Consider the following 20604-nt stretch of genomic DNA (forward strand, 5'->3'; position numbering starts at 1 on the left):
GATGTCATTCATAAACTTGAAGTTTAACTTAATGTGTGAACTTTCTATTGACCTTGTCCATATCTGGCTGATCACTCTCACAACTTCATATGACTACTGGAGTAACAGGCTAACTAATTAACTATATGATGAACTTGACAGTCAGATGACATGAAAAGCCACTTATACTGTGGGAAATCTGCCCAACCCTACTGACTATCTATAGCAAGCTTAAAGGATTTGTAACACTTAATGGCTTGTCTCTTAAGAGTGGCTGGACAGCTAGCAGATTTAACCAACACCTTCATGTCACAGTTTCCAGGTATCAATGAAAGTCTTATTTCTCTGCCTCTTTGATCATGAATCCAGTGGCATCACAATGCAACTTCATCTGTTTGAAGTCAAACATGTGTCATTCCTTAATGCTCTGCTCTGCGTTTTCAGACTGGCCAAAGAAAACACTTATTAGGTGCTCCATAGAGTGCTGTAAGATACAGCATGTAGTCTGTCCAGTCTATCTGTCATCCAGAATCACATCAAATACTGTGAATGCCAGGCATCCATAGCCCTAGTTGATCTTTGACAAAGATCACTATGTCCTTTTGTGCATTGAGTACAGTATGGTATTTATGTGGTACTTTTCCAGGATCCTGGCAATCTTGGCAGTGGTCAGCTCTGAAATTCTGCTGTCCACATTAATCATCTACTACATGACATTCATCTGGAGAGAATGATTTACTTGTATCTCTGAGTAGCCATTCTTGAGGAAGGTTAACCTGTAGATGAAGAGCACAAATGTACCATGTTGTTTCTTCTTCATCAAAATGTCCAGGAACTGTATGTATCCATTTTCTTCTATATCCATAGCAAACTTCATGTTGTCATGTAGGTTTTTCAGGTGTCTCAGGAATTCCAAGGCTGTCTTCACCATAATGGCTAAATTAATGATGTGCTCCTTGGTGTTCAGCACAATATTTCAGTGTCCAAACTAGTCATCTTCTTCACATGCTGCAATTTGTTATGTGTACTCACTGCCTTATTTCTGACTGGTTCTTCATTGAAATATTGTACATAAAATGGAAGCAATACACCTGTTGAACCATCAAAGCATACTACGAATCACTAATGCTGAGAAAACCTGAGAGTTCACATAAATGTATTATCCACAAAGCTGTAGCACAATTTTGATTTCAACTGCCTGGTTTCCAGAGTTCTTTTCTTGAAGAACTATATGTGAGTTTGCAATTCCTGGAACTTGAGTTCACAGAGCTACTCTATAAAACTATTATTTGAGTTTACCATAACATAGGGCATTAATGGTGGTTAGTGTGCATTCAAACACTTTGACTGTAGGCTTGTTCAAGCGGCCCTTATCCATTAACAAGTAGATTTTTAGGAGAACCCATATGAAGAAAGATTATAGCCATCTGACAGATTCCTGTCTAATCTTGGGTTATTAAGGAGTTAGATAGTTTTCTGAATCACAGCTACTATAAAATTAGTCCTTATTATTTTGTGTCTCGGACTTTCCGGCGATGACTCAGTTTCCTGCCAGTAGCTATCTGATTGCAATAATACAGTTGCAATACCCTTATGTGCTGTTAGGACACCTATATCTTTTTTCCTCATGAAGGGTCTGCATTACCCTCTATTCCACAGCAAAGATGTTAGTATTTGGCTTGTTTAAGGGCTTTGGATGGCTGTTTTTTCTGAGGGGAGCCAAAAAATGACTTGGTGTATCACCTGTAGGTGATGTTCTTTCCTCTTGATCTAAGATGATGCCTTTGGTAGCACAGAGCTCAACTCATGAAGTTCTTCTCCAGCCAGCTGATTACATTCCTCAAGCTGGCACAAACAAGTCTCAGGCGGATAGAACTTGCTTCATTATGTTACAGTAACTTTTCACTTACAGATATTGCTGGTTGTATAACAGTTTCTGCCTACCCCCATAAATGTGCAGGCCATCAGACTGGAAGCAGCAAGGTCAAGCAACAGGTGAACAAATTTAAGGCATTGACCCTGGTATGACCCTTTATGAAAACCAAACATATGTGCTAGAGAACCTAATTTTTCCTCATTGTGTTGATAGAATACCACAATTTCGACAAATGCCACAATATGTCTTTATTCCAGCTCCATTATGAGAAGGCCAGTCTGATAAGCAGTCTCATGAGCTTGAGTAACAGCTTTGTCACATATGTAAGCTATGTAGGTCCTCCACCCTGTAGAAGTGCACTATATAAGAATGCAGGCTTCCTCAGTGAATTTTACTGTTGAAATCTTCTTGTTTTATCAGCCAGGTAAGTTCTAGAAGTGCATTTTCAAGATGATTCTTTTACTCGGCTGATAACAAGCAGATTTCCTCAGTGTATGTTGTTATTTCTCATATTTTATACTTAGTGTTTTCATAACAAAAGATAAATAAACTACCATATTACAAAACCCGTTCTTGTTGTTGTTATTTACATTTTATCTGACAAATGACAATAATTCTTGCATAAACATTCTAAATTACCCAGAGGCAAAGCTGTCCATATCCCTTGAGACACAGCTGAGACATTCCCACATTGCTGCGAGCTCATTACCAGTCGATCCAACACGATATATGTGGCGTACACCTGGTGAGTCATCTTCTGTTGCTACGAAGTACCTGAAAATAAATTTAACATTTGTATTTGTACATTTACCACAAGATAATATAAAAAGAGACAGATATAAGACTGGCAGCATTGGATTGGTTTTCCCTGACACAATTATCAGATTTAGTATTTCTTTACATTCAAAGGTGTACTTAAAAAGTGAATGGACCAATATCTGAATGGCAATGTGTGTTACAATGCATACACATGAACTGTTAGGGAACAGAAATAACAATTCCTCTAGCAATATGTGTATGGCTTAGGATCACTTATTACTCATTTTGATGAGACTTACGACAACTGAGCGAGGTGGTGCACTGGTTAGCACACTGGACTTGCATTGGGTAGGACGATGGTTAAAATCTGCGTCCGACCATCCTGAGTTAGATTTTCCATGATTTCCCTAAATTGGTTCAGGCAAATGCTGGGATGGTTCCTTTCAAAGGGCACTGCCGATTTCCTTCCCAATCCTTCCCTAATCCGAGCTTGGGCTCCTCTCTAATGACCTCATTGTCAACGGGGCGTTAAACACTAATCTCCTCCTCCTCTTTTTTAGTTGTGATTCTAAACTTGCAGTAAAAAATTACAGAGTGTGTGACTTACTTTCAGAAGGTGACATTACAGTGAGGTAGATAGAGACATTTAAAAGCTCAGCTATTAGTTCCTTTCTCAGGCAGGAAAGAGGTATGGACTGGGTAAGATTAGAAAAGTCTTGCAAGTCACTCAGACCCCAATCTGAAAGGGACCCACCTGTTGCCCCCTATATCTTTGTTCTCATCCTCTTTGCAAACAGTGGCATAGCATCTCTGGAGACAACTAAGGAAAATGGTGGTAATCAGGTAGGAACTACAAGAAGGTGATTGAAGAAAAGATTAATTTTTTGTGTGTAGAAAGAAAAATTGTAGACAGATTTTAATCCATGAAGACAGAAAACTTTCTTTGGGAACAATGTAACCAGCCATTCACATCTTCACATATTCACTGCAAGCCACAGTGAATGGTAGAGTGTACTCCACACCAATATTATTGATTTTCTGTCCCATTCCATTCACATATTGAGTGAGGGAAAAATACATATATTCTGCTGTATGTACTGTAATTTCTTGTACCTTAGTCTCATGATCCCTATGTTAGATATACTACAGTGACAGCAGAATAGGCACACAGGCATCTTCAAATATAGATTGTGTAGATGTACATAACAGGGTTTTGTGAGAACTATGTTGTCTTTCTTACAGGAATTCCCATTCAAGTTTGCTGGGCATTTCTGTCACACCTTTGTACGGACTATACTGACCTGTCACATCACAGCAGCACATGTCTGGATGTGTTTGATATCTGTTCTAATACCTACTTGATAAGGGCCCCAAAGAATGGAACAATATTGCTGAACTGATTGTACTATTGTCTTATGGTTTTCCTTTACAGATTCACTGCATTTTCCCAGGATCCTTCCCAGAAATCTTGGATTGTAGGATAGGTGTGGCCTATGGGTATGTGCCAAGGGGCTGGTGGATGGGGATAGGGGTGGAGGTGAGGGTGGGGGCTGGGGGAAGGAAGGGGGGTTATCTAGACATGTCTGAAATTCATTTATGATACAGATGTCTATAGCGTTTCCTATATACCCCTCTTTTGGCTGTTTTCATTGTAGTTTTTAAGCAACATGAAACTAAACATTACATGAATATTCTACTGCAGCTGTCCACTAAGATGTTACAGCTAAAGTGGCAACACAAAAGAAGTGCTAACAATTCTGAGCCCTCATTGGTGTATTGGTGGTGGGAGCAGCCCAGCTTGCTAGCTGTTAAATGCCAACTAGTTTATATAGGACTGTAGTCTTCTTTGCTTCTCCTTTTCCCTTCTTCTTGTTTTTCCTCATCCACATCCTGCAAGCAACCTATTCCCATTTTTTTGTGGTTTCTCATTGTTTTCACCTATTCCCATGTAAACAGTACACAAGGCAAGAGGCAAGTGCCCTGGCAGCCATCATATGAGATGCAAATCCAGAGGGAAAGGGTGGGGGTCATGCTCCCTGTCATCCCATATTTTACCAAAAGCATTTATATTCTTATATTTTTTAGTTTCCGAGGTTCTCAGCTAGTTTTCACAGAACAAAGCATGAAAATTTTGAGTCACTAAAATGACAAGTACTGTAGAAAATTATGAGCTATGTTTAACATAGCATATTTTGTTGCCTGCGGGCTTGACTACATTAGCAGTTTTGCAGCCTGGCTGCCTGCAGATATCACTCCAGCCATGTAAAAGTGTGCTGGCAAGGGCTAATCATAGCGCCTTCCAATGACAAATCCAACATGATTTATGAGTCCAAAAGTAGAACTAGCAAATCACAGGATGTTGATGGAAGGCAAGACAGAAAGGGAAATACCCTTAAAAATTACTTTCCTCAACGTAGTTGGAAACAACCAAAAGAAACAGTGTCCCCCCATTTGCACACTTGCATTGCTATGGGTGTCTGCAGAAAATTATCCAAGAGGGGGCAAGATTATAAAATTGCCATTTTTATATAATAGATTCAGACAGTTTGGAAACGTGTTGTGTCTTAAGGACTTTATCTCACAAGAAGTACACAAAATGTATGGTACCACTCAGTATGTATTTGTAATGTAAGATTAATTTTGAACCTAAAAGGTTAGCAAATTTCTTTAGTATCTGTGAAGACTTTTTTAGTATTATCCAAAAAGTTATGAAATGAGGCTCAAAAATATTTGCAAAATATATTTTTATTCATATGTCACTAATGTGTTGAAACTGGAAGAGATCATATTGGACATTAAAAAAAAACAACAAAAAATGACCTCATTTAGTAATCCAAGTGGAGGAATAGGAAATAAACCTATAAACATAATGCTTATTCAACTTTGATACCATCTTTATTGCTTACAAAACTTTACATCTGATCATACATGGTTTTATTTCATTATTTTCAGGTCTTATATTTCGCAATGTTGACTTACATAACTTCCCCCATGAACCATGGACCTTGCCGTTGGTGGGGAGGCTTGCATGCCTCAGCGATACAGATGGCCGTACCGTAGGTGCAACCACAACAGAGGGGTATCTGTTGAGAGGCCAGACAAACATGTGGTTCCTGAAGAGGGGCAGCAGCCTTTTCAGTAGTTACAGGGGCAACAGTCTGGATGATTGACTGACCTGGCCTTGTAACATTAACCAAAACGGCCTTGCTGTGCTGGTACTGCGAACGGCTGAAAGCAAGGGGAAACTACAGCCGTAATTTTTCCCGAGGACATGCAGCTTTACTGTATGATTAAATGATGATGGCGTCCTCTTGGGTAAAATATTCCGGAGGTAAAATAGTCCCCCATTCGGATCTCCGGGCGGGGACTACTCAAGAGGATGTCGTTATCAGGAGAAAGAAAACTGGCATTCTACGGATCGGAGCGTGGAATGTCAGATCCCTTAATCGGGCAGGTAGGTTAGAAAATTTAAAAAGGGAAATGGATAGGTTAAAGTTAGATATAGTGGGAATTAGTGAAGTTCGGTGGCAGGAGGAACAAGACTTTTGGTCAGGTGAATACAGGGTTATAAATACAAAATCAAATAGGGGTAATGCAGGAGTAGGTTTAATAATGAATAAAAAATAGGAGTGCGGGTTAGCTACTAGAAACAGCTTAGTGAACGCATTATTGTGGCCAAGATAGACACAAAGCCCATGCCTACTACAGTAGTACAAGTTTATATGCCAACTAGCTCTGCAGATGATGAAGAAATTGATGAAATGTATGATGAGATAAAAGAAATCATTCAGGTAGTGAAGGGAGACGAAAATTTAATAGTCATGGGTGACTGGAATTCGTCAGTAGGAAAAGGGAGAGAAGGAAACATAGTAGGTGAATATGGATTGGGGGGAAGAAATGAAAGAGGAAGCCACCTTGTAGAATTTTGCACAGAGCATAACTTAATCATAGCTAACACTTGGTTCAAGAATCATAAAAGAAGGTTGTATACCTGGAAGAATCCTGGAGATACTAAAAGGTATCAGATAGATTATATAATGGTAAGACAGAGATTTAGGAACCAGGTTTTAAATTGTAAGACATTTCCAGGGGCAGATGTAGATTCTGACCACAATCTATTGGTTATGAACTGCAGATTGAAACTGAAGAAACTGCAAAATGGTGGGAATTTAAGGGGATGGGACCTGGATAAACTGAAAGAACCAGAGGTTGTAGAGAGTTTCAGGGAGAGCATAAGGGAACAATTGACAGGAATGGGGGAAAGAAATACAGTAGAAGAAGAATGGGTAGCTTTGAGGGATGAAGTAGTGAAGGCAGCAGAGGATCAAGTAGGTAAAAAGACGAGGGCTAGTAGAAATCCTTGGGTAACAGAAGAAATATTGAATTTAATTGATGAAAGGAGAAAATATAAAAATGCAGTAAATGAAGCAGGCAAAAAGGAATACAAACGTCTCAAAAATGAGATCGACAGGAAGTGCAAAATGGCTAAGCAGGGATGGCTAGAGGACAAATGTAAGGATGTAGAGTCTTGTCTCACTAGGGGTAAGATAGATACTGCCTACAGGAAAATTAAAGAGACCTTTGGAGAGAAGAGAACCACTTGTATGAATATCAAGAGCTCAGATGGCAACCCAGTTCTAAGCAAAGAAGGGAAGGCAGAAAGGTGGAAGGAGTATATAGAGGGTTTATACAAGAGCGATGTACTTGAGGACAATATTATGGAAATGGAAGAGGATGCAGACGAAGACGAAATGGGAGATAAGATACTGCGTGAAGAGTTTGACAGAGCACTGACAGACTTGAGTCGAAACAAGGCCCCGGGAGTAGACAACATTCCATTAGAACTACTGATGGCCTTGGGAGAGCCAGTCATGACAAAACTCTACCATCTGGTGAGCAAGATGTATGAGACAGGCGAAATACCCTCAGACTTCAAGAAGAATATAATAATTCCAATCCCAAAGAAAGCAGGTGTTGACAGATGTGAAAATTACCGAACTATCAGTTTAATAAGTCACAGCTGCAAAATACTAACGCGAATTCTTTACAGACGAATGGAAAAACTGGTAGAAGCGGACCTCGGGGAAGATCAGTTTGGATTCCGTAGAAATGTTGGAACATGTGAGGCAATACTAACCTTACGACTTATCTTAGAAGAAAGATTAAGAAAAGGCAAACCTACGTTTCTAGCATTTGTAGACGTAGAGAAAGCTTTTGACAACGTTAACTGGAATACTCTCTTCCAAATTCTGAAGATGGCAGGGGTAAAATACAGGGAGCGAAAGGCTATTTACAATTTGTACAGAAACCAGATGGCAGTTATAAGAGTCGAGGGGCATGAAAGGGAAGCAGTGGTTGGGAAAGGAGTGAGACAGGGTTGTAGCCTCTCCCCGATGTTATTCAATCTGTATATTGAGCAAGCAGTAAAGGAAACAAAAGAAAAATTCGGAGTAGGTATTAAAATTCATGGAGAAGAAGTAAAAACTTTGAGGTTCGCCGATGACATTGTAATTCTGTCAGAGACAGCAAAGGACTTGGAAGAGCAGTTGAACAGAATGGACAGTGTCTTGAAAGGAGGATATAAGATGAACATCAACAAAAGCAAAATGAGGATAATGGAATGTAGTCAAATTAAATTGGGTGATGCTGAGGGGATTAGATTAGGAAATGAGACACTTAAAGTAGTAAAGGAGTTTTGCTATTTAGGGAGTAAAATAACTGATGATGGTCGAAGTAGAGAGGATATAAAATGTAGACTGGCAATGGCAAGGAAATCATTTCTGAAGAAGAGAAATTTGTTAACATCGAGTATAGATTTAAGTATCAGGAAGTCGTTTCTGAAAGTATTTGTATGGAGTGTAGCCATGTATGGAAGTGAAACATGGACGATAACCAGTTTGGACAAGAAGAGAATAGAAGCTTTTGAAATGTGGTGCTACAGAAGAATGCTGAAGATAAGGTGGGTAGATCATGTAACTAATTAGGAGATATTGAATAGGATTGGGGAGAAGAGACGTTTGTGGCACAACTTGACTAGAAGAAGGGTTCGGTTGGTAGGACATGTTTTGAGGCATCAAGGGATCACAAATTTACCATTGGAGGGCAGCGTGGAGGGTAAAAATCGTAGAGGGAGACCAAGAGATCAATACACTAAGCAGATTCAGAAGGATGTAGGTTGCGGTAGGTACTGGGAGATGAAGCTTGCACAGGTAGAGTAGCATGAAGAGCTGCATCAAACCAGTCTCAGGACTGAAGACCACAACAACAACAACGACTGACATAATAAAAGTTTAACAAAATGTATCCTGAAAGCAACATTTTTTAAGTTGTTTGGGTAAACTGTAACCTAGGACTAGCATTCCATGAAGTGAATGTGAGAAATCTTCCAAAACAACCCTTCAATTGACTAACAGAACCAGCTTCAACTTGTGACTCAATGAATGTAGGCCTAGCCTCCTCAGTTTGATGCAATGTTGTGCAGTCATGTCAAATGGACTGCACAACTGGTAAAATGATGCCTGTACATTGCACTGCACTGAAAAGATCAAGGACTATATTTTAGCTACGCTGCTTTAAGGTCCACTTTCATGCCTTAGAAATGCTATAATTTACTGTGAAAATCATGATAACAGAACAAATGCAAAATATATAGTATCTGCTAAAGCTGCAGTGTTTTTCATTGCTTTCGGCATTGCTAAACCTCAAGTTTAGTAGCATCATGATCATTTCTACAAAAGAGTGAGAATTCCATAATGAATAAGGAATCTGTGATGCAGATACTAGGAAGGAGCCAGTGCTTGCCCTTTTTGAAGGCTGTGAATTTTTGAGCAGTGTTTGCAGGTGAGTAACTCACTTCTTTTCTCAAATTTTAAATATGATTTTATAGTGGATATGAGTGGAAAGCATGCTGTGTGCACCATAAGCCCAGTGAACATATGTCAGACAATAATTCTAAAGATTATGGATCAATTCCTTGAGGATTCTACAGTTTTTATGACACTTTCCATCACTTTCAAATCTGACAATGCTGTGGGTATGTGAAAAATGCTGATAGCATCATAATTCAGATTCCATGTCAAACTGAAGGTCCCCATAATACCTGACATGAATATTTCATATGGATATCTTGAAGTTTTCTGGTGCATAAGTACAATCATGTTGTGATCTACTTGAAGCTGTTGTTGAGATTGAAGATAGCAGTAGCAAAAAATGCGCATTGAAGAGGCACATATTGAAATGATTATAATTGCGTAAATATGCGGTCCCTTGTCAGGATAAGCTGACATAACAGATTCACAGTTAGGTGATTTATTGATAGTGTGTGATACTTTTTTCCTCTTACACTCAAATCTTGAGAATATTTTTTTTCATTTCAGTCCTGTGTTGTAGAGTAGGGGCCATTATGCAGCAAGTGAACCAGTTGTCATATAGGTGGATGATATATGTGGTTCTCTGTGTATGGCTTATTTTATCTCCTTTCTTACTTCCCTTTTTCCCATTGTCCAGAATATCCTGAAACTGTCTGTACTGATAAAAAGGAAAAATAGAACAGAACGATAGAAGAGACAAAAACTGGAGACAGAAGAAGCAAATAAGTACAGCAGGCATCTACATCTACATGATTACTCTGCAATTCACATTTAAGTGCTTGGCAGAGGGTTCATTGAACCACAATCATACTATCTCTCTACCATTCCACTCCTGAACAGCACGCAGGAAAAACGAACACCTAAACCTTTCTGTCCGAGCTCTGATTTCTCTTGTTTTATTTTGATGATCATTCCTACCTATGTAGATTGGGCTCAACAAAATATTTTCGCATTCGGAAGAGAAAGTTGGTGACTGAAATTTTGTAAATAGACCTCGCTGCGACGAAAAAGTCTTTGCTTTAATGACTTCCATCCCAAATCGCGTATCATATCTGCCACACTCTCTCCCCTATTACGTGATAATACAAAACGAGCTGCCCTTTTTTGCACCCTATCGATGTCGTCCGTCAATCCCACCTGGTAAGGATACCACACCGCGCAGCAATATGCTAACAGAGGACGAACGAGTGTAGTGTAAGCTGTCTCTTTAGTGGACTTGTTACATCTTCTAAGTGTCCTGCCAATGAAACGCAACCTTTGGCTCGCCTTCCCCCAATATTATCTACGTGGTCTTTCCAACTGAAGTTGTTCGTAATTTTAACACCCAGGTACTTAGTTGAATTGACAGCCTTGAGAATTGTACTATTTATCGAGTGATCGAATTCCAACAGATTTCTATTGGAACTCATGTGGATCACCTCACACTTTCCGTTATTTAGCGTCAACTGCCACCTGCCACACCATACAGCAATCTTTTCTAAATCGCTTTGCAACTGATACTGGTCTTCGGATGACCTTACTAGACTGTAAATTACAGCATCATCTGCGAACAACGTAAGAGAACTGCTCAGATTGTCACCCAGGTCATTTATATAGATCAGGAACAGCAGAGGACGCTTCTCTGGGGAAACCTGATATCACTTCAGTTTTACTCAATGATTTGCCGTCTATTACTACGAACTGCGACCTTCCTGACAGGAAATCACGAATCCAGTCGCACAACTGAGATGATACTCCATAGGCCCGCAGCTTGATTAGAAGTCGCTTGTGAGGAACGGTGTCAAAAGCTTTCCGGAAATCTAGAAATACGGAATCAACTTGAGATCCCCTGTCGATAGCGGCCATTACTTCGTGCAAATAAAGAGCTAGTTGCGTTGCACAAGAACGATGTTTTCTGAAAACATGCTGATTACGTATCAATAGATTGTTCCCTTCGAGGTGATTCATATTGTTTGAATACAGTATATGCTCCAAAACCCTACTGCAAACCGACGTCAATGATATAGGTCTGTAGATCGATGGATTACTCCTACTACCCTTCTTAAACACTGGTGCGACCTGTGCAATTTTCCAATCTGTAGGTACAGATCTATCGGTGAGCGAGCGGTTGTATATGATAGCTAAGTAGGGAGCTATTGTATCAGCGTAATCTGAAAGGAACCTAATCGGTATACAATCTGGACCTGAAGACTTGCCCGTATCAAGCGATTTGAGTTGCTTCGCAACCCCTAAGGTATCTACTTCCAAGAAATTCATGCTAGCAGCTGTTCGTGTTTCAAATTCTGGAATATTCCATTCGTCTTCCCTGGTGAAGGAATTTCGGAAAATTGCGTTCAATAACTCCACTTTTGCGGCACAGTCGTCGGTAACAGTACCATCGGCATTGCGCGGCGAAGGTATTGCTTGCGTCTTGCCGCTTGTGTACTTTACATACGACCAAAATTTCTTCGGATTTTCTACTAAATTTCGAGACAATGTTTCGTTGTGGAACCTATTAAAGGCATCTCGCATTGAAGTCCGTGCCAAATTTCGCGCGTCTGTAAATTTAGCCAATCTTCGGGATTTCGCGTTCTTCTGAACTTCGCATGCTTTTTCCGTTGCCTCTGCAACAGCGTTCAGACCTGTTTTGTGTACCATGGGGGATCAGTTCCATCTCTTACCAATTTATGAGGTATGAATCTCTCAACTGCTGTTGCTACCATATTCCTTGAATTTGAGCCACATCTCGTCTACATTTGCATAGTCAGTTCAGAAGGAATGGAGATTGTCTCTTAGGAAAGCTTCTAGTGACACTTTATCCGCTTTTTTAAATAAAATTATTTTGCGTTTGTTTCTGGTGAATTTGGAAGAAACGGTATTGAGCCTAGCTACAACGACCTTGTGATCACTAATCCCTGTATCAGTCATGATGCTCTGTATTAGCTCTGGATTGTTTGTGGCTAAGAGGTCAAGTGTATTTTAGCAACCATTTACAATTCGTGTGGGTTCGTGGACTAACTGCTCGAAAAATTTTTCGGAGAAAGCATTTAGGACAATCTCGGAAGATGTTTTCTGCCTACCACCGGTTTTGAACAAGTATTTTTGCCAACATATCGAGGGAAGGTTGAAGTCCCCACCAACTATAAGTGTATGAGTGAGGTATTTATTTGTTATGAGACTCAAATTTTCTCTGAACTGTTCAGCAACTATATCATCGGAGTCTGGGGGTCGGTAGAAGGAGCCAATTATTAACTTAGTTCGGCTGTTAAGTATAACCTCCACCCATACCAATTCGCACGGAGTATCTACTTCGACTTCACTACAAGATAAACCACTACTGACAGACACAAACACTCCACCACCGATTCTGCCTAATCTATCTTTCCTGAACACCGTCTGAGACTTCGTAAAAATTTCTGTAGAACTTATTTCAGGCTTTAGCCAGCCTTCAGTTAAATCTGCGAAACTGGCTAGACCCTAGAAGACTATTATATAATGTTGCACCTGTTGTGGCATAATTTAGTCGTCAGTGTCATTCCAACACATCTTATTGTACTTTAATGTCTGTTAGATATCAGTTTTGACAGCAATTGGCCACAACAGTCAAGATTAGGTACCTTGTGTATGATAACTTTATTGAGAGTGCATATCTATGTTTCATTTTGACAGTATTACACAAACTGCTAAGAAGCACTAACAGAACAACACTGCTAGTATGAACAACCGCAGTAAAACAAAAAACGACGAACAAAAACACGACAGCGACGAGGACTACCAATGATCATATCGATGCACTCTTGGTTGGTGTGGTGTGGGGGGGGGGGGGGGGGGTAGGTGTGGAGGGGGGTAAATGGGCGGGGCTTGTGCAAATGTCCGGGATTGTCGCTAACGTTTCCTTTAGATAATGTTGTGGGTAGAGCAAACCAAATAGTGCGATTCATTGGCAGAACACTTAGAAGGTGCAACAGGTCTACTAAAGAGACTGCTTATACCTCCCTTGTCCACCTTATTCTGGAGTATTGCTGTACACTGTGGGATCCGTATCAGGTGGGACTGACGGATGATACTGAAAAAGTTCAAAGAAGGGCGGCTCGTTTTGTATTATCGCGAAATAGGGGAGATAGTGCCACAGACATGATATGTGAATTGAAGGGGCAATCATTAAAATAAAGGCGTTTTTCGTTGTGACGGGATCTTCTCATGAAATTTCAACACCAGTTTTCTGCTCCAATTGTGAAAACATTCTGTTGGCACCCACCTGCATAGGGAGGAATGATCATCACAATAAAATAAGAGATATCAGGGCTCGCACAGAAAAAATTAAGTGCTCGTTTTTCCTGCGCGCCTTTCAAGAGTGGAACAGTAGAGAGACAGCTTGAAGATGGTTCATTGAACCCTCTGCCAGGCGCTTAATTGAGAATAGCAGAGTAATCACGTAGACGTAGACGAAAAAGAACTTAGTATCCTATTATGATTACAATATCAATGATTCACAGTTAAAATCAGTGAATTGGTGAAACAATTTTAAGGATGTGACATGGAATGATCACATAGACCCAGTCATAGTAAGGCAGATTGTAGACTTCAGTTCATTTGCAGCATACGGGGAAAGTGAAGTCAGTCTACAAAGGAGACAAATCAGTTATTCGTCCCATCTCAGCATGGTGCTCAGGTGTTAGGGAACCAGACTAAATAGACCTAACGAGATATTGGACGTACACAAAGAAGGATGGCACGAATGACCACAGATTTGTTTGATTCATGGGAGAAAACCGCGTAAATATCGAAAAAGTTGAATCGGCAGGATCTTGAACACAAACAGAAATTAATCCACGAAAGCCTGCTTGCAAAATTTCAAGAATTACAGGATGTCCCAAAAGGTACTTTAAAACTTCAAAGTCAACTTGTAATTAACTTAGAGAGAAAAGTAAAATTTGTCTGATGCACTTCCACAAAAAGTGTTTTTGTAATGTGTAAGTAGGCTGTTTAGGTTTTTATGTTGGTAACGTCACCTAGCGCTCTGTATGAAAATCACTGGCTGTGCTGTGTGCAGTCTGTGGCTGGTTGGCATTGTTGAAATAGTCTCTATTGTAGTGTTGGCCAGTTGGATGTGAACAGCGCGTAGTGCTGCACAGTTGGAGGTAAGCCGCCAGCAGTGGTGGATGTGGGGAGTGAGATGGCGGAGTTTTGAGAGCGGACGATCTGGACGTGTGTCCGCCAGAAAGAGTAAATTTGTAATACTGGATATCATGAACTGATATATATAGCAGATATTTGATATATCAGTTCATGATATCCAGTATTACAAATTTACTCTTTCTGGCGGACACACGTCCAGATCGTCCGCTCTCAAAACTCCGCCATCTCACTCCCCACATCCACCACTGCTGGCGGCTTACCTCCAACTGTGCAGCACTACGCGCTGTTCATATATATATATATATATAATGACTTTTGAACATTATTAGGTAAATACATTGTTTGTTCTCTATCAAAATCTTTCATTTGCTGACTATGCGCATCAGTAATTAGTGGCTTCAGTAGTTAGAATCTTTTATTTAGCTGGCAGTAATGGCGCTCGCTGTATTGCAGTAGTTCGAGTAACGAAGATTTTTGTGAGGTAAGTGATTCATGAAAGGCATAGGTTATTGTTAGTCAGGGCCATTCTGTTGTAGGGATTATTGAAAGTCAGATTGCATTGCGCTAAAAATATTGTGTGTCAGTTTAGTGTTGATCAGAATAGGTAAAGAGCGAAAATGTCTGAGTACGTTCAGTTCTGCTCAGCTGTTTGAAAATCAAATAATGTAAGAGGTTTATCAGCACAGTAATTAATAAATTTTTCTAAGGGGATGTTGCATATGTCGACCCTTAGCCGAGGATACCTCACTGGAATCTTCTGATATTTTCTTGTAGTTTGTGTAATTAGTGTAGCTATTGTTTATTGCTAGCGCGTAATTATAGAGAGAATTTCCTTTGTAGTTGTAGTCTCATTGTTGTACAGTAAAACAGTTGTGGCATGCATGTAGATTTGCACCAAGTATTTCGCAGCTGCGCTTGCAATTAACTAGATATTATTTTCAGTGCTATGTTAATGCGTTTTCTTATTTTTGCTCTTCAAACTGTGCTTTTCTTGTTATCGTGTGAATTACGTGATAATTATGGCGTGTGAAAAACGTAACAGTAGGCTCCAAAGTAAACTGAGAAATGACAGTGAAGACGAAAGCAGTGTGTTAGCGCCACCATGTAATGGATTAACTAATGTTCAAAGTAGTAATTTGGTAATTGTGCATAGGTAAATGGAGCGGGCGGCAAATAATGGTGTAGACAGTGAAAAAATTAGTGAACAGGGAAGCATTATCGATCGATCGGTCGGCAACAGCTTACATTAGGAATCCGACATGACAGGACAAAATCGTGCAAATACTGTAGATTCAGGTTTTGCGTCCTCACCGTTTTCTGAAATAAGTCAAGACGCATTTTCTGCTTTTCAAAATGTGAATATTGCCGGTTCAAATAACTGCCGAATAGCACTGAGTATCATGTTTCAGACACGAGCGCATTGTTATTACAATTAATGCAACAAATGGGACAAAAGCTTCAAAAGTCAGACACGATGGAACAAAATCAGAGACAAACACAGCAACAGCTTCAAAAGTTAGACTCAGTGGAACAAACGCTTGAACAAACACGTGAAAGTTTAACTGCTGAGTTACTTAAAATCGAATCGAAATGACAGAAAGTCTGTAATGACGTAAAAACACAAATTTGTAAGAATTTCAACCTATTTTTTCGCGTCATGAAAGTGCATTACAGAATCACGAAGCAGCCATAAAAGAAGTGTAAACTATTGTTCATGAAAATCGCGACACCTTGCAAGCTAAAATTGACTCAGTTGCATCTACCGATTCGGTTACGCAACTTGCAAAAACTCAGGAAAACTTAAAGGACACAGTAGATGCGATTTCAACGCAATGGACACACTGAAACTTGGTTCAGAAAAACACACTGAGGAAATAAGTTCACTATCGGAGAAAGTAGCGGAACTTTCAGATCAGTTCACTAACTTATCTACAAAGGTAGATGATGATCTGAATGATACAACACCCGCAGCCTTGACTGAAACAGAAGAGTATGAACAAATTAGAAAATTCAAACAAAATCAAAATCAAATCAATACACAGTACAAAAGAGAAATCCGGGAAGTACAAGATCAGTTGGCACAAGTAATACAAGAATTACATATTTCAGAGGAGAATCACACTCCAATACGGGAAGAGGGACTTAGAAATACGGAAGTCACAAAATAACAACACAGGGCATTTCGGAAATTATGAAAGAAATTGGCAAGGCGCACTGAATTTTGATATGGAACCGCCGAAACGAAGTAACAATGACCGATATGTTACTCGCCGACATGATGATTTTGACTATAAGCTGTTCATTACTACACGTAAATTAAAAACATTTAAGAATTCTGGCAACGACATTCATCCACAAGCATGGCTTCATCAATTCTCTCATTGTTTTCCTCCCAACTGGTCTCTGAAGCACAAGTTAGAATTTATGTGTGGCTACTTAGAGAATGAACCAGCTGTAAGAATGCGATCGCTCATTCACGATTGTCACAGTGAAGGAGAATTTTGTCATACCTTCCTCTCAGCACATTGGTCTCAAGCTACACAAGACCGAGTAAAACATAGCATCATAATGATGAAACAGCCACTTTCAATCTGATAAACCATGTCTTAAATGCAGTGGACAACCACAGAAATATCTCAGGTTTATTCTTGGACCTAACAAAATCTTTTGATGTGATTGATCATTCTATACTCCCGAGGAAGTTCGAATGGTATGGTGTAAGAGGTGTGCCAAATCAGTGGATCAAATCATGTTTGGAATATCGTTCTCAGGTAACTGAAATTAAGTACACAGAAGGAAATGAACTCCAGGTACACGTTTCAGAACCGTGTGGACTAACTCATGGTGTTCCACAGGGCTCCATTTTAGGTCCCTTTCTTTTTTTTTGGTCTACATTAATGATTTCCCTTCTCACGTTAGGGATTCTGAACCAGTACTGTTTGCAGATGACACCAGTCTATTGATTGAAGGGAATAATGAAGAAAATCTTATTGCATCTGCAAAAGATATTACAAAAGGAGTGTCTGAATGGTTTACCAGAAACAGGCTAATAGTTAATCCCCAAAAAACAGTACTCATGAATTTCCATACTGATCAACATAAAAATCCGGCGCAACATGTAATATGTATAGATAACCAAAACATTAGTTCTGTCAATGAAACCAAATTTCTTGGGATTCATATCCAGGAAAATCTTAAATGGAACACTCATATTACAGCCCTAAATTCAAAACTAGCAAAAATGAGCTATGTGGTAAGAATTCTCTGCAACAGTACTAGTGCAGAAACAGTTAGGGCTGTATACTTTGCTCGTGTACATTCAATACTGAAGTACGGTATCATTTTCTGGGGAAATGTACATCAGGCCATAACAGTTTTCAGGAAACAAAAGGCAATTATAAGAATAATTAAACAAGTGAGCAGCAGAAAATCATGCAAACCTTTCTTTAAAGATCTAAAGATCCTACCCCTTCCCTGCATTTATATATTGGAAATAGTCACGCATGTCAAAAAAAGCATACTGAGAAAAGAAAACCTTTTTCCTCAAAACAAAAGTGTCCATGATTACAGTACCAGGTCAGACAGGGACATACATGTCAATCATTGTAACACCACATTATGCCAAAAAGGTGTATATCATGCAGGAACAAAACTTTACAACAGATTACCAAGACATATAAAATCTCTTACTGAACTACAAAGCTTTAAAAAGTCTGTGACATCCTACCTTCTGAAAAACTGCTACTATTCAGTCTCGCAGTATCTTATGCAAGAAAAAATGTAATTTGTATCTTTAATTGTAGAAATAAGTTATAAATATACAGTATTTCAAAAATTTGTAATTATTAACTGTATAGATCCAATTTCTCATAAAAATTTATAAAATTTATGTTTGATATTTGAAAATACAATAGCTAAAAAGGTTTTCTGTCCAATATCCTGTGTACAATATATGTACTTAAAGAGAGATTTATATGGACAAATAAAAAGAAACATTTCGAACAATCTGAATTTTCCAGTCTTGTCAAATATTTCGAAGACATGTTACATAAGAATCAGTATCTTTCAAACCCATACAGCCCCTCAGAACTCATCCGCATTTGCTTAATCAAATTGCCTGAACATTTACGACATAATACTTTGGCAGGACATCGCAAAGACGACGTTGAAGCTTTTCAGGGACTGTTACAAGAATTGGAAATTGGCACTGACAATCGCAGAACGCGAAAATAGGAACACAACAATTACAGGTCACATCCGTCGGAACTCCGCGATGACAGAAATAGTAACTGGAAACGACAAGTCTATTCTTACAACGCAAATCGTGACCAAAACAGACACCACCCGTATGACAACTGTTGGCAGAATAATAGTTACAGAGAAAGATCACATTTCCGTAGTAATGAATATGACAGAGATAACCATAGAAACAAACTATATGAGAACCAAAACAATTATTATCAAGGGCAGACGCAACAGTTCGGCGCGCAGTTACGATTCAGAGAGAAATTCTCCACCACGTGACCAGCAAGAAAGAAACTATGGAATCTACCGACATGACGACAGACGATATAATCGTAATGACAGACTTGAATTTCATCAGAACTGGCGGGATTCAAACAGGGCAGGGCCCTCTCGACAAGGTGAATTTGTAGAAGTTTGGTCTCCTAATCCCAATAACGACGCGTGCCAGCAAAGAAACAGACAGTGACTCGCACCGCAGGCAGCCACGTGCGCCGGCTGGATCAGAGAAAAATAATGTAGACGCTAACTTTGAGAAAAATTCCATTATTCTTTACCGACGTATACCACATGATAATTGCATTGAAGTTGAAACTCTGCGTACTAGGAAGAGTAAAGGATTGCACCACATTTCACATGTAAAACCGTTTATTGAAAGATAATCTGCTTTTTAACTTAGTCTTTGCCATAAAACTTTTCACTTCACATTACTAGTATGCTTTGTCAGACTTAGAAACTGTTAACATGCAACCATGTTTGAAGTTACATATCCAGTCTAGAACCTAGGGAACATATTTAGACAGTAATTACGAATGCATTGTTATAGTGAACAGATGACACAGTGTTGTTGTGTGTGTACATTCTTGCTTGTTAGTTGCACGATTATGTAATGACTATAAGGCTCACATACTTAGAACATATACCGGTGCTGCTAATGACATTGTTATGCAACATTTTGGTTTACTTGAAAATACATTATGGATTTAAAGTACTTTCTGAGAGATACCAGATGACACAATGGTTAGTTTATTTGACAGTTACACGATTATATCACGATGCTACTAATGAGTGACATAATTTATATTATTGCTTTTCCGCTGCATCTGTTTTATATCTGCACAGTTCTTCTGAATTCTTCTGGAAAGTAAAACATGTTTTAGTAGTAACTTTTGTGTAATGAAGTTTAGACATTATTAATTCTGTTCTCTTTCAATGTTCATGTGTGAAATTAATGTTTCGAAAACTATCCTCATTATTTTATTTATTTACTTATGTCATAATTCCTGTAACACTGATGTATCTGTTTATTTCTATTCTCTTGTAAAGCCTGTACTACTACAAATGATATCTGTATTGTTATGTTCTTTAATGATGTATTTTGTACCTTTGTAATTGTATAGACACCAGTTCTTCAAATTAAGTTACATTTTACTGCACATGTTACTGTTGGTCATAGTATATGCACAATATGTGAGAAGTTGGGACTGTTAGTGTTTGCATGTGTGTTAATAATTCAGCAAGGGACTGGTTAACAGCATTGCTGGTTCTAAGGACATTTCAAAAAAATTTTTGTGAGTGCACAAGTGGTGGTTCACGGACTTGCTATATTATCCGCAAGATGCTTCAATGGTGATTTTGCACCCGCACAGTCACAACGGATGGCTGCTAGCCATCTCTACAAGGACTACAGTGGGTCTGCACCTTTTATGGCTCACCAATACCATTATTTCTACAAGGACTGCAGTGGGTCTGCACCTCTGG

The 20604-nt window shown here is 39.2% G+C and overlaps 1 protein-coding gene across 1 annotated transcript in view; it reads right to left on the bottom strand.

Annotated features, from left to right (window-relative positions):
- Nucleotides 1–20604, bottom strand: part of LOC126195301 (inactive dipeptidyl peptidase 10-like) — a 358542-nt gene that overhangs the window by 82602 nt on the left and 255336 nt on the right. The window contains exon 11 of the mRNA XM_049933856.1: nucleotides 2495–2629. Within this exon, the coding sequence (XP_049789813.1) occupies nucleotides 2495–2629 (135 nt within the window). The remainder of the gene's footprint in view (nucleotides 1–2494; nucleotides 2630–20604) is intronic.

The sequence above is a fragment of the Schistocerca nitens genome, chromosome 7, assembly GCF_023898315.1.
Source record: "Schistocerca nitens isolate TAMUIC-IGC-003100 chromosome 7, iqSchNite1.1, whole genome shotgun sequence".
NCBI classification, from domain to species: Eukaryota; Metazoa; Arthropoda; class Insecta; order Orthoptera; family Acrididae; genus Schistocerca; species Schistocerca nitens.